At 36.2% G+C, this 25,005-nt stretch overlaps 3 protein-coding genes and 1 long non-coding RNA gene across 7 annotated transcripts; 3 read left to right on the top strand and 1 right to left on the bottom strand.

The window, feature by feature from the left end:
- Positions 1 to 268: 268 nt before the first annotated feature.
- On the top strand, positions 269 to 4,424 carry LOC116295139 (uncharacterized). 3 transcript variants are annotated; one of them, XM_089036703.1, is made up of 3 exons: positions 269 to 442; positions 1,506 to 1,860; positions 2,804 to 4,424. In XM_089036703.1, exons 2-3 carry the CDS (start codon positions 1,510 to 1,512, stop codon positions 2,975 to 2,977), a joined length of 525 nt encoding a protein of 174 aa, XP_088892829.1. In that variant the 5' UTR covers positions 269 to 442; positions 1,506 to 1,509; the 3' UTR covers positions 2,978 to 4,424. The 3 variants fall into 3 exon arrangements, with proteins under 3 accessions (XP_088892829.1, XP_088892833.1, XP_031558746.1); XM_089036707.1 differs by having other exon boundaries at positions 269 to 425; XM_031702886.2 differs by lacking the exon at positions 269 to 442 and having other exon boundaries at positions 716 to 1,860.
- A 588-nt stretch (positions 4,425 to 5,012) lies between these two features.
- Positions 5,013 to 20,277, top strand: LOC116295116 (uncharacterized). Its single transcript, XR_016121122.1, has 2 exons — positions 5,013 to 5,076; positions 19,019 to 20,277. It is a non-coding gene; the product is annotated as an uncharacterized LOC116295116 (long non-coding RNA).
- On the top strand, positions 11,685 to 15,212 carry LOC116295114 (galanin receptor 2b-like). Its single transcript, XM_031702851.2, has one exon. The coding sequence runs from the start codon at positions 12,997 to 12,999 to the stop codon at positions 14,107 to 14,109; it is 1,113 nt and encodes a 370-aa protein (XP_031558711.1). The 5' UTR covers positions 11,685 to 12,996; the 3' UTR covers positions 14,110 to 15,212.
- On the bottom strand, positions 19,728 to 23,596 carry LOC116295115 (uncharacterized). 2 transcript variants are annotated; one of them, XM_031702852.2, is made up of 5 exons: positions 23,355 to 23,596; positions 22,546 to 22,569; positions 22,262 to 22,435; positions 21,676 to 21,768; positions 19,728 to 20,989 (listed from the first exon to the last, which is right to left on the bottom strand). In XM_031702852.2, exons 1-5 carry the CDS (start codon positions 23,514 to 23,516, stop codon positions 20,771 to 20,773), a joined length of 672 nt encoding a protein of 223 aa, XP_031558712.1. In that variant the 5' UTR covers positions 23,517 to 23,596; the 3' UTR covers positions 19,728 to 20,770. The 2 variants fall into 2 exon arrangements, with proteins under 2 accessions (XP_031558712.1, XP_031558713.1); XM_031702853.2 differs by lacking the exon at positions 22,546 to 22,569.
- Between the last annotated feature and the right edge of the window lie 1,409 nt (positions 23,597 to 25,005).

Raw genomic sequence — 25,005 nt, forward strand, 5'->3', positions numbered from 1 at the left:
TGACAACAGCTTTAGCGCAGTCATGCGCACTTTTATCCCATGCAGATAAACTATAAGAATTTTGGGTAAGACTAACGGACGGTCCGACATATATAACCTTGTAATTGTTTCACAGGTTTTGACTCAACACGCTCTCAGTTCTCTAAACCAATCAACAACAGCCTCTAGTGACATTGTATTATCTTAAGCAAACTATTTCGTCATTTTTAAGACGTAATTTTTGTTCTGTTGTTTTATTAAATAAATTAATTTGCGTTTACTTCTTATTGCGATAAAACTGAACTAATCCCAAGTGCTTTTTGTCTTACCAAAATTTCTTCTGCAAATTACTAAAAGTGAAAACGAATAACTGCTGAACCTTTGAGTATTTTAGAAGGAAATGGTCTTACGATTTCATATATAAAAAAGGGAAAATCTTATTCAAGGTTAGTCTGAATACGAGGTAAGTACTTATTAATATTGTGACGCCGCTCGCGAAGTCTTTGTTCGCTTGACCATCAGTCGATCAGAATAATTTTTATCGTAAAACTGCTTCTTACCACTGATTTTTTTTTAAACATTTTCACTGGATATGGTGTACAATAAAAGCAAATTCAATTTAAGAACAGATTTTTTAAATAAACCAACTTCAGTTCTAAAACGATGACTTTATTCGTCAACTGCAATTTTTGTAAAATTGCCTTAGCTTTTCGATCTTCATTTTTCAAGAAAGGATAAGTGAACCTAAATTAGTTTTTTTGCTAGGAAAATCAGCCGGGGACAACCGAGGAAAAGTGAAATGAACGGCAGAAGCTCGTTTTAGACTCTTTAGTTGAATTTTCGCATGTGATTTTTGTGGGGTGAATTTTTTTTGTTTGCACATCAAACGATCGTTAGACGTCAATATGAAGTGAATTCGGGGAAGATGTGCATTTCAGTCAGATCACGCCGGTACCGATGTGTTAGCAGGTTTTAGCGCACTTGATCTTGAATAATTAAACACGTCGACTTCAAGTCGGTAAAGATGCTTCATGATTGTTGAAAGACTTACGATACGCACGTGCCGTGTCACAAACTGCAAGAGCAGTCTTTGTATGATTGTGAGAAGCTCGCGGCACGAACACGGTAGTGACACGACTAGCCCAATCACTGAACGAGAATTTCCTCTCCATCCAATCATACAAATGCACGAAACACGGCACGAACCCGGCGCGGGCACGGACACACCAGGATCACGACACTACCAGACCAATCCAATCGCGTTGCGCGATAAAAAAATCTCCCAGTCAAAATTCTAGAAAACATCACGTTTCTTCGCTGTTGGAACTTATTTTCGACCTGGGTAATCATATGCCAAATTTTTTTGGCTACCACGCACAAAGTGTTTTACAGAGTCCCTGGCATTTCGTCGTGCATGCGCAGTAAGCATGGCAGGGTACTAAAGTCGAGTGTGGCATCCAAACTGTTTTTAATTAGTCAGATAAACTGATGTTGGGTTACCTGTGTTATTCTACCTTTCATTATAGATCGATGGAGCTACGACGCATCGTCCTACTTATCTATTCATCACTGTCCATCACCTTCATAATCCAATGTCACTGCGCATGTCCTTCTTGTGAAACAGTTCATTTCAACGCCAATCAAAACGTCATGTTGAACTTCGCAATGGAAGGAAGAGAGATTGATTCAGAAAACGTCTCCAGCGTATTTGAGTGCTTCATTCGGTGCCACAAGAATTGCCTTTGTGAGTCGTTCAATTTTTGGCGACGTTCCCAGAGCGGGCCAGGAGGTGTGTGTGAGCTCAATAGGGCAGATATACACGGAGATCCTTCAGCTGTCAAGCCAACGAATGGATCACTTTTCTTTAATCTTCAAAGACAGGTTAGAAAAATCAAGTGACGTTTTTTCAGCGACCCAGGGAACTAGCTTTAAACTAAATTTTCCAACGTAAATAACGGCAGGCCTGATCATTTTTAATTGTTCTGTGATGGTCGCGTGATAGATGGTTCTAAATCTCCTTAGTTACCGTTGCTAGATTACACAAGCTCAACAAATTACCCGTTAGAATATCTCAAAATTTTAAAATCTGATCGCGGAAAATTAATTATAAATTGTTTACTATCCTGTAAAGAGAAAAGAAAACTGCTTCGTATCCTTGCAGTTGTTTGTGGGGAAAGATTTTAATTGGTTCAGCCGGAATAGATTACCATATTGTTATCAATGATTTTACCTACATCTTATATTACTGAGAAGCAATTTGAACAAGTAACAAAGGAAGAAACTATAAGCAATAGAACAATAGAAGACAAGACAGTGCATACAATATAAAACAATACACTACAATACCATTGTATTCGTCTAGATCATAAACTTGTAACCAAAAAAAGAATGCTTTGCATTTGCAGAAGTAACTTTATCATATGATTCACGTCTCTCCCAAAATCGCTTGAGAGTGTGAGGCTGTCTAAAACCATTGTATTCGTCTAGAATATGAACGTGTAACCAAAAAAAGAAATGCTTTGCATTTGCAGAAGTCACTTTATCATATGATTCACGTCTCTCCAAAATTCACTTGAGTGAGGCTGTCGTATAAACACATCAAGTCCAACCTTGACTTCGAAACATTGTTTCTTTATCACTCAAACGAATTCGGGAAATTGATCAGTGGCCAAAAACGTCGCCAGAAAAAAGTGAATGAGCCAGTGGCACCAAAAAGACTCCGTAATAGAGAGGTCACTCAGACATCAGCTACATTTCTTGATAGACTAAAAATGAATAATAAAAATAAATAATAAATAATACAACGGCTAACATTGTTTTTCAGGTCGCTCCTGGTTGCCCAAGCTGCTCCTCTCGTTTGTCCTGTTGTTCATCAAGTAATCCGTGCTATAATGGAAGATGCATCGATTCGTGTAGTGAGATGGGTAAGCGCTACAAGTGTAAGTGCTTCCCCAACTTTTCGGGGTATCGCTGTCAACACTTTATGGATAACAGCTAGAGACTTTAAATCTGGACGTTACGATATTCCCGCTTGAATATAGTGAGCTGCCTTGGACCGGGTATTGACAGAGAATCTTCTTTACCAATTTAGTTTAGTTTAGTCTAGTTTAGTTTATTTGTCACAATATAAACATATACATTTTATAAAACTTGAGACATACAAATTTTGTGACTGACGAAGAAAACAGAACTTTCGTCCCAATTGATATTTCCTCTCCTTACAACTTACATACAGTACAAACATGATTAACATTAAAATTGACGAGGAAAAAAAAAAAAAAAAACAATAATAAAAAGAAAAACATATCAAAATTTAAATTCAAAAGATTTTAAGGTGGTAAGTAATGTTCCATTTTGAAAGCAAAATGGGTGGTCACATGCACGTTCCTTAAATTTGGAAAGGCTTACATCACTCATTTTCAGTGTATTAGTAGCGAGTTCCAGTTTCTAGTTTGATAGATCTAGGTAGAAACGAGTTAAGGTAATAGTCCAGTGTTTGAAGAGATTAAGTTCTTGGAAATCGTTTTCGTAGTAGTTTCTTGAGGCAAAATTAGGCTGAACGGATTTCACAAACAACTCAAACAATTACTTCTGCGTTTCCCTCAAAATCTTTCCGGCGTAAGTTATTGATTGAATTTCGAAGAGCAAGCAAAAGTCCTCCTCCCCTCTACTTGTTTAATCAGTCTCTTCTGTGGAATGACAAAATTAGCGCCTGATAGAAGTTCGCAGTTCACTATAGATGGTTTAAGCCAGGATTCAGTCACTGCAAGTATATCTACATCTGCCGCAAGTGCTTTAACTCCATCATGTTAACAATACTCCTATCCTTGCGTTGAGGTACAGACAATTTATTTTCCTTGAAGAATCAGCATCAGAACTAGGATTCACTTCAATGTCATGTATGAGTTTAATCGCAGGATGGAAATTTCCCACAACGTTACTATAATAGTTGATAGGAGCTTTAGTTGGTTTGATGCGAGAATAAACGATGACTTGCTGAATAAGGATGCTAATCCATTCCCTGTTGTATCATCTGAATCTTGTATAATGATGACACTCCATAGTCTTATCACAAGTATTGATATGCAGACCCAAACGGAGCGATGTAGATCTTTGCCGGCTGTGAAGATTTTGTTTAGCCCGAGGTACTTCTTTCCATTTCATTTTCATGAAATAATCTGTTAGATTTTATGCACTCACTGCACTCATCAAAACTTGCAGCTCATGATCAGTGTCTTGTTATACAGGGCTTAATATTTTATGTTGATCGAAGTATTCACTTAAGCTTCTGTTCGGTGCAGTGATATTGAGAGAAATTAAAAGACACGAGAGGTGTGCACTGTAAAACTCCCAGGTAAATTCAAACTTAATATTGACGAAATCTACGCAGTATAAACCGAAAGTTTTGGAAATACATTTCACCCAAAATAAACCACTAAAACTTTGTTGTTGTTGTTGTTTTTTTGTTTGTTTGTTTGTTTGGTGTTTTTTTTTCACTTAAGAAATAGCGCAAAGACAAGAAATGCAGGTACCAAAAATTGCTTGTAAATAGCAATAAAATCGCTTGATCTTTGGTAGTCGTTGTGTGTTAAGTTAATAGGGCACCTATAGTGTAGAACACAGCGCTGCAAGGTGCGCACTTGTAGCTAATGGTTAATACAAATCTCGCGCGCGGTTCCCGCACAAAGCCCTCCTGTTCATACAACGAACATTCCCAGTCACGTAAACAGTTTCTGACCGGATGACGAAACCCTTTTCACGAGTCCATTATATACCTTTATCTGATTCAACCCTCCCGTTCATACAACGAACATTCCGAATCACGTACACAGTTTCAGACCGGATCACGAAACCCTTTTTACGAGTCCATTATATACCTTTATCTGATTTAACTTTATCGCGTATTTGGAAGATAACTAGATCACGCACAACTTTTAGATAATGGAACACGCACGGATGTTGATTGATGACGAAACACGAATCACGGATTATTTAACAAAAACATTATTTTTCAAAAATAAGAAAAAAAAGATAAAAGACATTTTTTCCGGTAACAGCAACAAAGCGGCTGGCCACCATGTTGGATTTTCGCTCGAGGTGATTATCGTGTGATAGTGTGAGTTTCTTGACCAAACAGCGCGCGAGATTTTCTATAGTCACCTGCGTATTTTTACTAATGTGAATTATTTCACGTATCGCGCACATATCTCTTTCACGAAAACTTCTCGCGCTCAAGAATCACTTCTAATGAAATTGCTTCAGTCTTTGCTTAAACCTTGTTCAGTCTTCTGGTAAAGTTTCAGCGAGATTTGAGGCCGTTTAGAAAGAGAAGAGCAAATTTTGAAAAACCCCACTAAACAACCCCAAATCGCGCTGAAACTTCTCCAGAAGACTGATCAAGGTTCAAACAACGACTGTGCAGCACGTTTTGAAGCAAATCGTTGAGTGAAACATTTTATTGTCATATCTTCATCATAACTCCCATACATTCCCTTATAAACCATACACAGGAACCTTGTTTGGGCTGCATGTGATTCAGTAGTGAATAATTCGGGTCTTCTGCGTCATACATAAATCTTATCTTTGACACCTCTAAGAATTTTGGAATAAATTATACGAACGGGAAGCGAGGGGAGAAGAGAGAACATCAACGGTGTTAGCAGAAAATTTAAAAATGTATGATACAAATTTAGTCTTTAATCTTTCCAATTTTAAATATGTGTCGCCCAACTCTACCGCAGAAATTCTCTATTTAAAGCTTCACAATCTTGGTTTAATAGATGTTTAGATATATTTTAAAGGTACATAAGTAAATGAAATGATTACTACACGAAGTGCGAACATGTCATAGCTGTTTTCTAGATAATTGGGACTTGCTTCTGTTTTAGTACAAGAAATAGCTTACATTAAGAGATAAAAGGATCGAGTCGAGATGATATTATATAGGTACTGTTATCTGTGGGTTAACATGGGAAAAGTGGTGTTTGACGAGGATTAAAATCTGTAATCTCTGCTCTTGCCCGGAGAGTTTTGGAACTAGAGAAGCGGTTTTCTTCCGTCTGGAAATCGCTAATAGACAACTTGATCAGTTTTGAAACGGTGAAAGCAAATAAATAAATAATTAATAAATAAATAATTAATAAATAATAAAAAAAGGTGGGAAGGGAACGGGAAAAAGAGAGAGAAAGACAAAAGCAAAGAAAGTTAAAAAGATAACTAGGACGAGAAAGAGATCAAAAGAGAGAAAGAGAGAGAGAAAAACAAGACAATAAAAGTAGAAAAAGATGGAAATTAAAAAAAAAAAAAAAAAAAGAAGAAGAAGAAGAAGAAGAAGAAGAAGAAGAAAAGTTGAAGCCACAACAAGAAGAAAAAAATTAAAAGGGAGAATAATTACTCCACTTTTTGGGAAAGAAAAAAAGAAAGATAGAAATTTCGCTATTTTTTCATATATGTATATATTTTATTAATATATGTATTTCCCAAATTCAACTTTTCACCTGCAGTTATATATATGAACTACTTTAATTTTGACTCCGTTTTTGTAAGTTAAATCAATTCTTACTTATATTTTGATTCGTCTATCTCTAATCCAAGCTCTAACCATACAAGGCTTTCATTCGAATTGCTCATTTTAAGTCTGGCCTTTGAGACTCAATTCCGCCAAAACGTTTAGCCTGCTATCTTAAGGCGCATTTTACGTCCGACAATGGTTAGAATATTTTCTTACTCCAGAATGGCTAGAGTATTGTTTAAGCATCAATAAGAGTTTACAATTAGGAATTTTTTGGAAATCTTGCCAGAAAGTCTAGTCTGAAAGTTAATAAGGCAGTTTTGTTTTTGTATTTGCTTTTCATTCCTTTATTCTATATCACTGACTAAGCATGCTAAGAGAGCTATGAATACAAGGTAGCCAATCAGAATGCAGGATTTAATTAAGTTTGCTCTTTCCAAATATATATATACATGGTAATCAAAAATTATCTCTTAAACTATTTTAGCACATCTGCTAACAAATATTGGTTATAAAAATACATTATTATCGTAAACGAAATCTTTTTGACTCCAAAAACGCTACCGGCGAAGCACGTACCGGTTTTGCGGGAAAATAGCATTTGGTTTCATGTTAAAATGAGTGCGAAGACAATTATCGTTAACACCACACCTTAGGGGATTCTTTGATGGACAGTTACTGGAAGATAAGTATTTTGAGATGAATTTTATGTCTTTTATATTTCAATAGTAAGAACGTGTTTGAAGACATGAGGATATCATTCGAGTGTCATAGAATGGCATTAGCGAAGCGACCCATTATTGTATGAAATAGTAAAATTATTGATTGCTCCCGAGGCTGAGATTCCTGATATCTAATATTCATACAATAACTTTTTTTCAAGAGGAGAGCGCATTATTAAACCACTCCAGGTTTTCTTCGTAGTTTCCCGCGAGTTTTCAAGGCCAGGAGGCCGCCATGTTTTTTTTTTCTCTGAATGGCATGGGCACGAGCTCTGTCATTGGTCAATTATTCCTATTCTGATTCTTCTGATCATAAGTGTCATAATCAGAAAGCGGAATCGTGACTAAAGAAAACGCTCGCGATTCCGATGCTCCTCTGTTTCCGATTCCGTGTCCGATCATTTTAGTTCACACTGGTCATAAGCTCTAATTATCGATGCGATTCCGATTGCGATTCCGACGCTAGTGTGCATCAAGCTATATTTGGAATTTTTTTTGAAAAATAGGATAGAGAATGGAGAGAGAAAAAAGGCCGGGGACAGTGGAAGGGAGAGGTTTCTGAAGGTAAAATAAATGAGACACTATGTTCAGCAAGGGTGGGGAAAAAATTGGTAAACTAGCTGTTGGCATATTGCAAATAATTAAAAGTGCTGCGAGTATGCAACGTTCGAGTAAGAGTTTGAAAAAATAATTTAATTAAAGCATCATAGATGGCCAAACAACGAAGAATTTACCTTGACTTTCCACAAACTGACAAAATATGGAAATGTAAAATATTTCGTAAAACAAGCCACGACTTTATGTAAAGCTATTTAAAATGTATCCATTGGCACAGAAGGCGATAAGAAAACAAAAGATTATAATCTCATAAAACTCTATTTCACTAATACACATTAGCATAAACCTACGAATATCACGAATAATGCTATCACGAATCCTGCAATCTGATTGGCTAACGTAATCACTATCTATCCTGTGATAGAGAGCGAGTAGCGAAAACGAACAAATGCATACTCAAGTTTCGACGCAAATCTTTAAAAAATCTTTAAAAATCGATTATAGAAAATACAAGACTGTATCAAGAAAAGGGATGGAGGTTTTGGACAGTACAGATAAATAAAAAACTGAAGAATTGTGGCAATATTAATTTTATCACGAAAAAGCGCGGCCGTCAGATTTCACTGAGATATTCATGAGCAAACAACTGACTACTGAGATAACGATGTTATTTTAAAATGATTTCCTCAAAAAACAGAAGAATTCCAAAAGACAACTTATTCACATGTATTCAAGAAGAATTTTAAAACAGTAAGAACAGATAAAACAATAAGGAAAGTGCAAGTTAACTGACAAGAATCTTAAGCGAATTGTAAACATGGCACGGCTTTGAATGATCTGACAACTAATTATTTATGAATAAATCCGATAAAAAGCTGGAAAATATTGGAAAAATAGTTTTGACCGTAAAAATAGAGACAAAAAGCTATACGGAGTTTAGTTTAGTTTAGTTTGGAGTTTAAGCTTATATGTTCAGATCGAGTTCGCAAAGATGAATGAAAACCGGTGCCGCCGGTCGATCGTCGATTTGTTCTGTAAAGTTTTCAGTGCCATATTTTGTTTTCAATACTATAATATTAGCTAGTAGGTTTATGCTAAAACAATTAGACTACTCGTTCTCGTTTTCTATGAGTCACTAGTCGATTAGGCGCTACGCGCCTCATCGACTATCTATTGACTCCTAATGAAAACTCGACCTCGTAGTCTAATTGTTCAAGAGGCTTATATGAAGTATTAACCAACGTACAGAGTAGCAAACTCAGAATTGGTCTTGAGAGCAATTTACAAGTCATTGCTTAAAATAGAACAAGCAAAGTCAAATATAGTTAATTGGTGGTAAGTTGGAAGTCTTATTTTGAGACCTTTTAAGGACGACAAAAGTTTCTGGAATCATGAAGATTCCTTTCGGTTTTTGCTGTCTGTTTTTTTAAAAATGAATATCCAATTTTTAACTTAGTTTCATAAAGGGGTTCAGTCTCGCCAGCCATGTTGCTTTTATATATAAAAAGATTTCACTGATTTCCAAAATATAAATAAATATAAATAAATAAAATACTGGCAACTGTGTTGACCTACAACATGGCGTGGCTGCTGTAAAATCTATCTCACTGGTGGACACATTAAGACGAAATTTTTTTCAATAATGAGCAATAATGGCAAAAAGCGCCAAAATCTAGACTTTCGTATGAGTTTTGATCCAAATTTTCGTTTTGGGTTAACACGCAAACCTTTTTTAAACAGTTAGAAACTGATGTACTATGATAAAATGCTTGTTTGAAGCGGTATTTTCGATCGTACAAAGATTTTTTGTTGCATTTGTGTTAGAATGTTGCTTTGTCAGGCTTTTTTATAGGAACAATATATGGGAAATAATAAGCAAATGAAGGCCTAAACCTTATTTTCGAATAAACTTTTTGCTTTGGGTTAACAATTTTATTCCTTTTTCATCGGTCATCTCCACTTCCAAACAAGTTAAACTTTCTGAATAACAAGATTTTAGCCTTGTACAACAGCCTTTCTTCAAGAAAATAGTTTTTGGCGCTCACTGCTCGAATACGAAAAGAATTCTCTCTTAATCTTTAACCAAAAAGATTTAAAAACCGATCGATTCCTACTGGGTTTTTTTTTACATATTTTTCAGGATCATCAATAAGAGATTTGCATTGCTACCAATAAAACGGAAATAACCAATCACCATGTCTCAATTATGTATTCACGTGACCGAACTCTTCCACAGCCTCACCAGGCAATTTCGATTTTCAAGACTAAAACACTTGTAAAATCAATCTGTGATAGTTCCTAAGAGGTACTTGTGCTAAGACCACTTCTGAAAGTCTGTGGTTAAAATGTCTACTATATTAGTCATAAAGCTATAATCTATTTTGATAGACAACCGTGGGTTTTTTCCCCACTGCTTTATATACCGATTTTGAAAAGATTAGCTTGGATAAGTAAAAAAGTTATGTTTAAGTTGACGTACGAACTCGAAGGTATGGAAAAATCTCAGATGTCAATTAATATTCCTTTGGGAGTGCTTCGTATCTATCGCCTTTTTTGTTGTCTTGTCTCCTAACTTTCTCTCTCTCTCTATTTTTTCAACCACGTTGCAGCTCCTTATTCTTTCCATCCTTCTCCTCGCCTCGGAAAAAATCCCAAAATAGAACTTAGAAATTACCAGAAGCCTTTTACATTTCATCTGCTTTAAATCAGTAACCATGACAGTGTGGTTAAATCACTAGAAATTCAAGTAGTTATCATTTTAAAACGGGCGAGCTCCTTCTACAAACCACAAAAGCTGCCACATTTATACATGTCAACTTTTAGGCCTCATGCTATTTTGCCTAATGGCCTAACAGCCGTTTATTCCGATACGATGCCTAGAGAAAAAAATCTTTTTGATGGGAAAAACATAGCTCTTTAACTAAAATTGCGTTCCCTTAAGGCAGCAGTTTTCTGATCTATTTATTTATTTGAAATGCTAATTGAGCTAAGAATATGTTTTTTCTCTTGTCATGCTGAAAAGAAAGGTGAATGAAAAATTTTATCAAGTTATTGATCGATGATTTTTGAACAAGAAAGCTTTGCTCGTTTTAACACCTCTTGTCGTAGGATTAGAGAACAGTGTTTAGGATGACAGGGAAAACAAGAGAAAGGTGAATGAAAAATTACATTAACTGATTGATCGATGATTTTTGAACAAAAAAGCTTTGCTCGTTTTAACACCTCTCGTAATCGTAGGATTAGAGAACAGTGTTTAGGATGACAGGGAAAACAAAGAGAGAGGTGAATGAAAAATTACATTAACTGATTGATCGATGATTTTTGTACAAAAAAGCTTTGCTCGTTTTAACACCTCTTGTAATCGTAGGATTAGAGAACAGTGTTTAGGATGACAGGGAAAACAACAGAGAGAGGGGAAGAGAAAGCGAAAGGATGAGATGAAAATAAGAGGGGTGCCTAAAAATGTTACATAACGTCTGAGAGTCACGTTGAAGGATTCTGGCTTCTCTGCCATCGGATTTATTATCTGCAGCTGCAAATATGGTTCGTCGATATATTTAGCAAAATAAAACAACACCGCAACACCACAGGGAACTGTTGTGAATAATTGACAAACTCTTCCAGAGCAGTCAATAAATAAAGAAATAAGAATTTTATCGCTAGCATCAGGACTGCCTTAAGACAAGGAGATGCTTAGTAAGAGGTGCACTTTACCATCCCCAGAGTCTGCGAGCAGACCTATCTTTGTTGGAACTGAATTGCTTTTAATTCCTTTAAAATCGTAAATAGAATACTGAGCTGAGAATCAATATTAATTTATTTGCAGTGTGTTAGAAGGCAGTAATTTTATCTACGAGCGTTTTCAGAAGTTTAAACACATGAATAATCGGCTCATCCTTTTTAGATCCAATCTTCGTCAAAAACAACTAATAGTATGATTGAGGTGAAACTTGACCTACTATCCAAAGTAGATTACTCCAACTCTCTTTGTTCAGGGATAAAAGATGGGAAGTAGCATATTTGACAATGAGTCAGTTCCGCTTCTGTTGTTTGTGGAAGTGAAATAAACGCAGGGCACTTAGTGTTACTTACTTCAACACAAGCCGCGCATTTTCTTCTTCTTTTCAAGGTATAAGCGATAAGGATTACCTGCTGTACGGATAAATTTTAAATCCGCTTTCCAACGGTGTGTTGGTTTAGGGTTATGCATTCGATCATGTTTAAAGAATAGTGGCCAAGTTTTCTTTGGGCGAAAAAGCGCCGGGAAGCTAAACCTGACAGCATTGATCAAAAAAACGGTTAATCAATAATTGTATTTACTTTGGTACTTCCTTTGAAAATTCGAAACTCCAAAGGACTAAGCAAACAATCAATTTGGTCAACTCGGGGACAATTTGCTTCATTACGTAGACAAACCACAAACGATTACAGCGATGATGGTTCGAGCAATGAACGAACGCGGGCCCGGTTTGGTCGCAATCGCACATCTGTTGGTGACAATAATCTGATGCGTGTGCATGTGTGTGTATGGGTAGATTTATTTTTGGTTTTGAGTAGTGGGTGGTAGAAAACGCATGCCCTATTGCATCCGTACGTACTTTCACATCTGTTGGTGACTATAATCTGATGCGTGTGCGTATGTTTGGGTAGTTCTATTCTTGGTTTTGAGTAGTGGGTGGTAGAAAACACATGCCCTATTGCATCCATACGTACTTTCAATGTCGACAGACACTTGTTTACTACGTCATCGTACTACAGGAATAGCTCAAGGCAGTCCTGCTATTTCCAAGACTTCAATTCACTTCATTCCAATGATAATACCACCAATTATCTTATTCAGCTAGTCAAAGGAACGTGTTTTGGGGGCTTAGCATTGTGTGATGTTTACTTGATACTGATGATAGCCGATCAATAGGCTGTCGATTATGCCTAATTTCGACACGTCAATGAGAGGGGGCTGGATCTAGTAGGGGAAATAAAAACAAGCCACTTCTCTTCTGTTAGCTTGATTGAGCACGGTCGCTTGACAAGCGTATGTTTAAAAAAAGACTAGCTACGGAGTTTTCACTTAAATAGAATAGCGGATAATCAGAATATTTATCATTGACACGTTCAGAGGATAATATATCGACTCCTCAAGAGATCAATCTCGTCGCAAAAAATAGAACATGAACAGACGAAAATAGGAAGGTATTTGACCAAATCAGCACGAAATAACCGGGCAATATGAATAACACCAACGGCACACTGGTATTGCAGCAACTATGTTCTCCAGTAATTGTGGAGAATTCCATCTACGTAAAGGCAGTCAAGATGTTTGCGTACTGCTTGGTGCTTTTGATGTCAAGTTTTGGAAACATTCTACTTGTCCTGATCGTTTTTAGGCATCGAAAAACCGGTATGTTTACAACCACAAACTGCTTCATCGTTAACATGGCCATCTCAGACCTCATTATTCCATTATTCGCCGTGCCTAACAAGCTTTTCAATCTAGAAGTGGATTCGAACTTTAGGTGGTTTCTTGGTGGGAACGTGGGGTTGATGATGTGTAAATGCTTCAACTTTTTACTGGATGTTTCTACCGCTGTTTCCATTCAGAGCCTAGTTGCTATCGCTATGGACCGATTCTATGGCGTGTTGTATCCACTCCGCGCAGTGCGACACCGAAATTCCAAAGCTTGTGCTCTTGTGATCCCGCTGATCTGGTTCAACGCTATTGCCTTCCACGGAGTCTACTTCTATACCTTCAGGCTTATCGAGTTCCAGGGGAAAAATTACTGCTTAATCAACTGGCAACCCTATTTCGATAGCAAGGCTGCACAGAAACCATTTTATCTGGTCCAGTTTACGTTGCTTTACGTATGCCCTTTGATACTTATAGCTTTTTTGTATGGGTGTATCGTGACTAAGCTCCGCTCGAGCACCACCTCCTCCGCTAAGTGCCGAAAAAGAAGAGCTTCAGAACAGTATCGTAACCGTAAGGTAACGAAAATGTGTCTGGTTGCAGTGCTTGTGTTTGCTTTCTGCTGGGCTCCCATACACGTCTATGGGCTCTTGTTTCACTTTGTTTGGGACTGGATTGTTCCTTGTGGAATGCAAGAGATTGACTTTCTGGTGTTCTTTGTAGCTTATTCGTACGCTGCAATCAATCCGTGCATCTTTTTCACCTTCAACGAAAATTTTCGTCGAGGTTTAGTTAGGGTGCTTTGTTGTAGGTCAGTTAAGCGAAGGATGAGAAGGCCAAGCTGGTCTTCGTGGAGATCGAGGAGTACGTCAGGAATTGGGATACGAATAATTGAAGCGAACTGCAGTTCTGGTTCGCGTGAGGATAAAGTATGAACAAAAAACGAAAGATCTCAATCAGACTTCTGGTATTCGCGGAAATAAAAACGGTGAAAAAGAAAGTAAAAAATCACAAGGCCAGATAAGAATGAACAAAAAAAAATCTACATAAAGTTTTTATTGCTAAAATGAAGATTCAAGACAAATCATAAAACAATTGCATTTGGATAGCACTGTCATCATCGTTGCAAGCAGAAAAAAAAAGATAAATGAATAAAAGTATCATAAGGGTTTTTGAAGAATTAATGGTTTAATGAGGGATTCATGTCTAAGAGAATCGGAAAAAGAAAAAAACAACAAAAAACAAAAAAAAAAAAAAAAAAAACTAGTCGTCTAATTCTAATTTATGAAGTACATCACGAAATCTATATTATAAACAAACACTGTTTTTAAGTAAGAACAGAATGAGTTGCCGAACATGCGATCGAGGAGTACTTCAGGAATTTGATACGAATAATTGAAGTGAACTGCAGTTTTTGTTCGCGTGAGGATAAAGTATGAACAAAAAACGAAAGAAGATCTCAATCAGACTTCTGATATTCGCGGAAATAAAACCGGTGCAAGAGAAAGTAAAAAATCACAAGGCCAGATAAGAATGAACAAAGAAAAAAAAAATTCGTAAAAAACAAAACCAAATCGTAAAAAAAATCGCATTTGGGTAGCACTGTCATCATCGTTGCAAGCAGAAAAAATAAATAAATAAATAAAAGTAAGGGTTTCTGAAGAATTAATGGCTTAATGGAGGATTTATGTCTAAGAGAATTGAAAAAACAAAACAAAACTAGCCATCTAATGCTAATCTATGAAGAACATCACGAAATCTAAATTATAAACAAACACTGTTTTTAAGTAAGAACAGAACGAGTTGGCGAACGTGCAAGAGGAACGTTTTAAAAAATCTTCCTGGTCAAATTTTGACTAAGATTATCAGAAGTGCACGAAAAGAAATGGAAGATAACATCGAGGAATAAAAATTAAATAGGAACTAATTATGATTTCGTCCTCCTCAAATGACGAACAAGATAGCTAGCAAGATAAGACGTAGTACTTAAAAAGACTAGACCCACTCAGAATAGACAAATAAAGAAGATAAATTGAAATGATATAGATTTTAGATATTTTATTCTTTAAATAAACTGAGCTGTGAGTGTTTTAAGGGGAACGGGGGGGGGGGGGGGTGGGTTAGAAGGGAATAAGGCAGGTTTATAGCCATGTGCCTTACTATGCGAGAATGACTGTTTTGCCGCTTTCGTGCACGATAAGGGAAGCCATTTCAGTAGCGTTACGTCATGTTGTACCGTGTACGTGATGTAATTCTAGTTTACTACTGCAGAAACCGATCTAGCTTCAAGGTAAAGAGGTGTTAACGTCTATCAAAACGGGCGTGGCGTACATAGAATTCTTTAGCCCCATCTCGGATTGAAACACGATGATAACGAGTCGAGTTTTGCCATCAAAACCCCGACCATTCCCTTAAATTTTTAACAGGCTTTCGATATGATTTCACTATAACTCGATTTTATGTTTTTAAACCGAATTTGTGATTGAAAAAGGCTAAACAACAATGGATAACAAGTCTATAATATTGGATTTTGGACTTTGATTCATCCGTTTATCCGCTTTAAAACAATGCCCTATTTCTAACATTTCAAGCCGTTTCTCCTTCAAGTACATTAAGACCGAGGCACGAGAGTAAACATTCGCTTCTGACTGAAATAATTATCGTTGGTCTCTACAATCAAACAGTCAAAGTAGTTCCGGGTATGTTTGTGCTCCTTTTGTGGGGACCATTATGAGCAACCAGTGGTATCTTCGCTCATCAGTGTAATAACTTCATGCAAAGTAAAATATCAGACCAAATTGTACGAAGTTGAAAAAAACATTTCCTGTTTGGAAAGAAAACTATCCTTTCATTGGTTCAATACCTTTGAAAAGGCAAAGTCGCCTTTTGTAGATATAAAATAAACGAAGGATTCAAAAATATTATCAGTAAAAAAAAAGGGGGATTTTGAAATTGTTGTTGGAACTCAGGGAACTTGAAACTGCGATTGATCAACAAACCCACAGCACTCCATTCCTCTATTTTTCTCTTGGGCAAACCAATTAGGCTAATACATTAAAATGTAAACAATACATAGCACGCATATCTAATTACCAGGATATTCAAAAAGGGGGAAAATAGGCAAAGACAATAAGAATGAGTTTGAAGTTAGAATGAATAAATTCAAAAGTTTTCCAACCAATTTCCTTTGAAATGTTTCAGAATGTTTTTTTTAAAAATTCATTTGAGTAAAACACTAGATGACTTATCTTTTCGTCTTTAAGTGAAAATGTTAAAAAGGTCACCTAAAATGTCTATTAATAGTGCTTAGCTTTTCACAGTATTTAGTGATTCTCAGAAATAAAAATATCAATAATTTCCATACGCTTATGTCTTTTTGATAAAAAATCCAAACTTCAGTTCCAATATTGAATCGAAACTCAAAACAAACGGCTCAGTTTTTTAAGCCCCTTTGCTAACTGAAAATATAGATTTAGACCAAATTTGGCCTCCTTAAGGTAAGTTGTTTAGCTTATTGGAGACGGTTTTAGTATTTTACACCGAGGATTATTAAATGGAATCTTTCGTTGAAAGTTAAACGTAAAAGAATTTCAAACACAGGGCGGCAAGATAATACTAGATGCCGAAACGCCTCTATCGCAAAAATGTTATTTTTCAAACTGAGATCAAATGTGACAAACTTCGGGATTTAAATACGATAAGATTTAGTTGTTTTCTTTTTGTAGAACTTGATAAATAAAGACGGCTTCACTAACAACGTTTTTGTTTTCGGATAATTTTCTTCCTCATCGTCGTCGATGGTTTTTACAACAACAAGAACGGCGTCTCACGCACTTGCAAAGACAGATCTCCCCCTTATTACGACTATATTTTTATCTATAGCTTATTGCTATTCCTTAGGTGGTATCAATGGGGTGTATAGCAAGCAGCCAGAAACATCTTGTTAATAATACGCTTTCCTGTATATGCGTGGGATTTAACGCCTCCTAAGATCCAAATATATTTATGAAGATTGTGAAATCGCCCTCAACAATTTGCTACTTCGAAACATGTTGGTATCAAGATCACTCGTGTTTAATGGTATGATATTGATCATTTTAAAATCCACTAAAACTCAAACGAGAAAACTGGAAAAAAATCTCGCTGAATTATTCAGAGCGAATTCTTAAAGTAAAGCTGCCCAGATATTGATCAAAATAAGAATTTGAAAAATGTGGCTTTTTTGTTTTTGAACAATATTATAAACAGGACAGTTTTGGTTTTGAATGAAACGCAATTTATCTTACTTCGAACAAGTATAAAAGACATGCGCATTTTTCCATTAATATAACATAATATAATATAATATGGCTATTATCTCTTATGCTTGTAGATTATGAGGCGCCAAATATCTAGTATCGCGTGTTGTATTGGGTAAACATTTGATTTGGTGGTAATTAAGCCATTTGAAAGGTTTGTGTGCTAGCAATTTGTGAACATGAGATCGAAGATATGAGAAAGATTTTTTCTAAGGTTATTAAGATACGAACGAACAAAATGATCAATCCATGATTTTTGTCCTGAATGGCTTTGCTGATAGAGAGAAGGAATTGAGATAATGCGTGATCGCCGAAGTGAAGAAATAATGAGTGAAAGGAAAGAAAGAAAGAAAGAGGGATACAAAGAAAACAAAAAAACAAAACAAAACAAAAACAAAACAAAAACCAAAACAAAAGAAAACAAAAACCAAAGAAAACAAAAACATGAAAGGAAAAAAACAATAAAGAAAGAAAAACCGCAGGTTTAGAAAAAATGAGAGTAAAAAGGTAAGGAAGAAAAGATAATTAATTTGAAAAAAATCAATGACACAATAAATGAACAAAAACAATCCCTTGGTAGAAGGAAAACTGAAAGGAAGCCAAAAAGAAATAAAGGGAGAAGAAAAAACGAACAAAGAGAACCGCAAGTTTATACAAAGAAATGAGAGTAAAAAGATCGACAAAGAAGAAAAATGAATACAAAAATGAAGGAATAACGAATTTCTTGGTAAAAGAAAAATTGAAAGGAAGAATAAAAAGAGGGAAAGGATAAAAACAAAACAAAGCAAACTGCAAGTTTAAAAAAAATAAAAAAATGAGAGTAACTAAAAAAGAAGAAAGAGATATAAAACAAACAAAGGAAAGAAAGACGGAAAAAAAAAAAAAAAAAAAAAAAAAAAAAAGAAAAGAAAGAAAGAAAAAAGAAAGATGAATTATAGAATTAAAGAAATCCCTTAAGGCAGGCATGTCGCATGCAGCATACTAGATACAAACACTACTTATCTATAGAATAAAATATCAGTAAAATTGCAAGCTCATCACTTGCAAACAATATCAAAAAAACCCCACTGAACACTCGTAGCATATATTGTTTAGTTGTGCGTTTTATAGTGCTCAAAAGCGCCGCCGGGTTTTTCAGTCTCGTTGAGTTAATGCTATATCGATTTTGGTTAAGACTCTATGAGTATTGCCTTACTCGAAAAGAAAACCTTCTAAAGAATTGCAGATAAATCTCTTTGAACTCTTGAAAAATGCGAAGGTAATTAATGCGAACGAATATATGACGTAACACAGAAAGCATTTAAAATCGTGCAGCAACAAATCACAGCAGTTTTGCTGGCGGTTCAAACGAACCGTAGATTTTACATTGTGTGTAGTGATGTTGGATGTTAATGGAATGATAAGAGTAGGGAAGAGATTCGAGCTTGATATACGTAACACGAAGAATACAACGCGTAGGTGGTGGGTTTTATATTAAGATCAAAGAATCCGTGTTTTCTATTTTGAGTGTAAATTATGCACAAACTAAACTGATTGTTTTGCGCAGGGTCTGTTGTGACAAGCTTACAATCTACGTAATAGCGAGGACCTTAATGTACGAAAATGCCGGACAGCGGCTGCCCAGCGCGGCTTCTTTTACAGAGCAACTAAAGGATGGAACAGTCTTGGCATTGACACTAGATCTGCCCCATCGTTAAGATCATTTAAAAGGCTTGCAAGGGAAGAAATAGGCCAGAAATAGGACAAGCTACTATAGTCAAAATAGTATTTACTTATGATTATTAGTTCCAGTAGCTGTAAATATTATATTTATTTCATTAGTTTTATTATTATTAGTTAATTGTAGTTTGTAAATTAATTCTGAAAAGCCCCACGGGGAGAATTGATAATAAAAGTATTGCAGTATTGTAGTACATTGTAGGGAGGAATGGGAAAGAATAATACAAAGCCTTGCACTTTCAAAACGCGAAATCAAGGCAAAAACCGAACTAGAATTGCTGGTTTGCAATCATTCCCAAGAGAATGAAATAACAAGACACGGCGGCCATGTTGGTTGATATAACAAAAGAGACTAATGAAGAATCTTTTGTTCAATAAATCCAACATGGCGGCTATTAAAACCATCAATTATATTCCTTATAGAAAAATCTACCACAAGTATATTAAATTCAGAGTTAAATAAAACTCTTCAACGACTAAGCGTCTTCCAGAAGACATAGATAACTAAAAAAGACACTTAAAAAACAACAGGAAAGCACTTCTTTACGGTTTTTTAATTCCGTCACACAGCGGAGATCTCTCCTGACAAGCTTTTACAGAACCAACCATGAGACAATATTGACACGGAGTTTTCACACAACACAATTAATTTAAAAGAAGACTTAATCAAACCACCATGGGTTTAAAATCATTTGACTCACGGTAATGAGAAATGAGGCGAGGAAGGGTAAGACAAGATAGTCAAGAGCCAGTGGTGCAATTGTACAGCAGTAATAGTTTGAGTTCATCAGCGGTATTTCAGCTCTCTTTATTTGGTTATATCAACCGAGGGGGGTAGGGTGGAGAGATAGAGATAAGTTAAAACAGCAAGTGCTGTACAGCGGTATTTCAGCCCTGTTCATGCGTTTTTACTACTGAGGGAAAAATACCCTTACATTACAAACTTACGAAACTCAACTTAATTAGATCAAATTTTTAGAAATTTAAATTATAGTCTTAGTTTATTTTACAGCTTTCTATTCATTAAGTTTTTAGTTTTTTTAAAACTATTGCTTGAAATAAATCATTAGTCTATTCTCAAAAAAATATTTAAAATATTGAGTTAAGTTTTTTTTTGCAGTAAAACGTATTAACTTTTCTATTGTTAAACACAACTGCATTTTTGTCCTTTATATATATGCTTCTTATTACGTCTTTGCCAAATGAAAATTTGTTTAGATTTTGGAATCGATGTTCAATCGGAAACTTTACGTTAGAAAACTTTACCGAGCTAATTACGAGAGCTTACGAGTTTCTCCCGATTCCTTCTCATTGGGCGATTCGCGAAATATTCGAATGCGGAAATACGAACAAACAAATAAGTTTACACAAATAACAAACACTGAATAATAAACAAACACTGAATAAATAGACAGAAACAATAGCCCGGTACGTTTTGTTTTTCCCCAGTATTATGAATTTCTCTCTACCTTCGTTACTAGGACTGCAAAATACTCATAAGATATTTGCCCTTTCAGCCTTGCTTTAAAATTAGCAAAAAAGATTGGAATTGATACTTGCAATACCAAATTGTATGACATTAGGAGTTGACTTTGATACCCAACTGATGTTGTGATTTTTTCGCCAATCTTTGAGCTTCTCTTTCTTCTTTCTTCCGCTGTTGTTCCAGTGCTCGTCGCTCCCTCTCAGCGTATCTCTTTTCTCTTAGCACATTTTCAGTTTCCCATTCAATTTCCTTCTCGTCTATTTCGTCTCCATCCCATCCTTCATTGGTGTCCTCCCAAGTGCCCAAGTCAGTCTAGAGAACGATTATCATATCAGGTTAAGGGGGTTTGTAAGACAGTTTTTTCATTGCAAAAAAATGACACTAGTGGAATTTCAATGACACCTGCAACTCTGTAATACATGAACGAAAAGTTTTTCCTTTTTCTTCCTTCCGGTTTTTCTTTTCTTTCCTTCTCTTTATTTCCCTTCCCTTTTGGTTCCTTTCCTTTCCATTTCATTCCTTCCTTTCCTTTCCCTTTGCTTCCATTCCATTCCATTCTTTTCCTTTCCTTTCCTTTCCATTCCATTCCTTTCCTTCCCATTCTTTCTATTTCGTTTTTTGAAGGTAGCTGTTCCTAAATTTTCTTTTCTAAGAAAACAGCACATGTGAAGACTTTTAACTATACACCAAAGTCCAAGATGGTGGCCGACAGAGAGAGACTAGGGAGAGTAGCATGAAAACGAGGCATTCAGGACCAGACACACAATCTCTCCTTTGTTTCCTTACTATTATACTACATGATTGTGTTTTCCTGAATGTAAGAAGAAAAGAAGGACCGAACACATGTATAGTTTGTTAAGACACCATGTTATTGCTTAAGTTGAATTTGGCCCTGGATGCCTTGATTTCATGTTTTCCTAAGCCCAGGTTTCCCTAGCTGCGTGCCACTTTGGTATGGTAGCATGAATCATTAAAAAAAAAATTATGCTATGGGTTACCTGTGCCGGTGGATAGGACATATCAAAATTTAGTCTGCTTGGAGAATTACTGGCATATTGGTTGGAGTTAGATGACTTCTGTTTAAGTACTATCTGTAAATCACACAGGAAACAGTATTTGGTTAAATTGTTTTGGGTGTGATTAATGTGTTTTCATAAAGAAACAAAGAACTGTGGTGACACAAATGCAGAAATGAAAAGCCACTTTGCTTGATGTAAGCATTGATAAAATGGGAAGTCTTTAGGGGGAGGGGAGGGGTTGGAGTGTCCTAAGGACTTACAGTATCAGGAGAAGTGAAATGAGTGGGAGTCTACAGAACTAGGATCGAGGTAAAGGTATAGCAGAAGTAGCATTCCAGGTCTTGCCCACTGTTTTCCCCTTACTTCCCACCTATCCAACAATAGGGGAAAGGCAAAAAATGTACAACTTGTCCATACTCCCCAATCAAAACTTGACTCCTTTGCAGACATTATAAGTGTTGGTTCCAATCCCTCCTCAGCTCCAGTATGGTCTGGGACTGACACTTGGCTGTAATAGAGATTAATGCCTAAACCGACTGACACTATATTAATATAGAATACTAACCTTTTTGGGTTTTTTAAATACAGGAGTCATATCTTTAAACAAGTCATCTGCATCCATGCTACCTTCATTTTCAGCTGGCTGACTTGAGAGGGGAGGGGTGGTTGGTTCTATTTTGATACTAAAGTGGTCATCACTACCCCATTCTGTCCAACTAGCATCTTGATTGGATGCAATCTGTAAAATAGTTTTTATATTTGAACTGGCTAACAACTAGCTACAGTGTATATTGCTTTCGCTGTTAAAATGAGGATGGCATAATGGTAGCTAGTGTAGTTACCTCTCACCTCTGAGGTTTCAGGTCTCAGGTCCTGCATTAAAAAAAAAAAAAAATTCCAACTTGATCTGTGAGTTAGCCATGCCATGGCTTTGATTAGCCCAGAGGTTGTTTCAGGGTTCAATCTGTCAGTTAGCTGTGCCATGGCTTTGATCAGCCCAGAGGTTGTTTCAGGTTTCACTCTGTCAGTTAGCTTTACCCTGACTTTGATCAGTCCAGAGGTTGTATAAGGATATCGATAAAATTTGAAGGCTTTTAAAAGATTTGGAGGTTTCCATGTTTTCACTATAATTACGATCACAATTTACGAAGTGACCCCCTTAGCACAGGACAACAAAACAACTCTCCTCACATACAACACCGAGTCCAGGAATCGACCCAGGTGAGAACTCTGACCTCTATGTCAACCGTGCTTCTTATCAAAACGATCTGTAAGTTCAATCTTGCCCTAACCTTGATAAGCACAGAGGTTGTTTCACGGTTTGATAAATTCATTCAAAAGATTTTTTAGGAAAATTCTGAGGTAATCTAGTGGCAATATAAAACACATTTATTCCTGCAGAACCATGAAATATAACTAAACCCAAGTTAACCTAGTTAATAAGTAATTACACTTTTAAAATAAACTTCAAAATGTAAGAAAACTAAACTAACTGGACTTTGATGAAAATATGAAGCTGGTCAACTCGGTAAGCTTATAGTTTCCTTCATAATCGCTCTTTTTTTAAACAAAATAGCAAGAAAAGTCCTTGAATATAAGGTACCCTTAAAATGATCTTAAAGAGTTAAATAGCATAATTAATTTTTTTGTTTTTATACCTGATTTTGCTGCGAGTCGTTTGTTCCTGTACTGACTGGCAGAGGATTCGATGGCTCACTGTCCTTTCGTCGCCTTCCTCGACAAAATATCTTCTTAATAATGCCAAAAATAAAAGAAAAACACGAAATGATCCTCGAGAAATTAAGCCAGATGGTTTTCATCACGATCTAGTAAGGACTATGCTATATTCTATGAACAACATGAGGTGAATCATCTATCCATTGATTGCCGCCATCTTGCTTTGCAGGAAACAAAACACAGGGAGCCCGTAAGCGAAAGTTGTATGGATTTTACTGTGCTTGGGATTCCTGTGGTAACACAGGCGCGATTGTGGTTCTTGGTAAGGGTTGTAGGAGAGGGTAAAGTCGGAATTACTGAATGAATTGTTAAAAACCAGAAGCACTTAACTTGGCCATAGCCAGCCTGCGGAGATGAGAGATGATTGAAGTGTCAAATGGTGATTTAATGACGCGAATACTACAATGAAATGGAGGGTTGGAGGATTTTTGTTGCAAGATCATAAAGACTAACTGATCCCCCCAAAGGACCACGTACAAGTTGCTTTCGACAGAATCAACTTTGATATACATGGTTTATTATTTTTTACCTAAAGTTTTGCATTATAGTCGCACAAACTACATTCTATAGATTGATGGGGTTTCAGAAGTTTGGTATGCGTGTTTATGTGTGCATGGTGGGAAGACGGGAGGGGGTTGGGGAGACTCTAGATCTGCGTCTAAAATTAGTCGCAAATATTTCGTTCGACTGCATAATATTCACTTCACCATAAAACGAAGCAGCCAAGTTTATAAAGACCCGTCTATACACCAGCGAATTTTCCAGCGATCTTTGCAGCGCGGATTTTTGCAGCGAATTGAGTTGTGATTTTTCGTGGCGATTTTGGTCATATTCAAAAATGCTAAAGGATTCAGGTTACGATTTTCATTCCATCGTGATTGAAAGACTCATACCATCTGTAACAAAGAGGATGCTAGAGGAAACCGCGTTGGGGATCTATACAATCGTAATTACCCAAGTTTTACGAAAAATACAAAGCAGCACGCCCCTTTTCCCTTTGATCATATCACAGATAAAGTGCCCCTTACTTTGGATTTATCTGTTGTCCTCTCCTCTCCTTTCCATCCTCCTAATCATCGATTTATTATTTAATTCTGTACTCATGCGCACCCATTTCCTCCCCTCCCCTCCCCTCCCCTCCCCTCCCATCTCTAAAAAAACCGCACTAGTGCAGTACGTATGGATTTTACTATTATAAATACCGCCACTCAATATTATAGAATCCTAATTAAACAACTGAAAGAACATGGATATATTATTACTCAGTCCAACAGTCTGCCGAGCACTAACAGGAACAAAAACCAATACATTAAGCGAAGTGCAATAAAAATATTTGTAAATATTTAAAGCCATTTACACTAGGAGTTGGTCAGGTAAAATCCGAGTTGACCCCGGATGTCAATCACAAACAGCAGCTGTTTTTAGATCATCTATTGAATTTATGAATTAAGAATATTAAATGATGTGTATTAAAGATTAATGGGGAATTGACTTCAAATAAGACGTGTTTACGCCTGACTTATTAATCTTGGATAATTAATAGCAGGACATGAATTTCTTTCTGCAAATGTG

Source organism: Actinia tenebrosa, unplaced genomic scaffold, assembly GCF_029948245.1.
Source record: "Actinia tenebrosa isolate PJP-AT-01 unplaced genomic scaffold, QUT_ActTen_1.0 PGA_scaffold0__85_contigs__length_37466705, whole genome shotgun sequence".
Lineage (NCBI taxonomy): Eukaryota > Metazoa > Cnidaria > Anthozoa > Actiniaria > Actiniidae > Actinia > Actinia tenebrosa.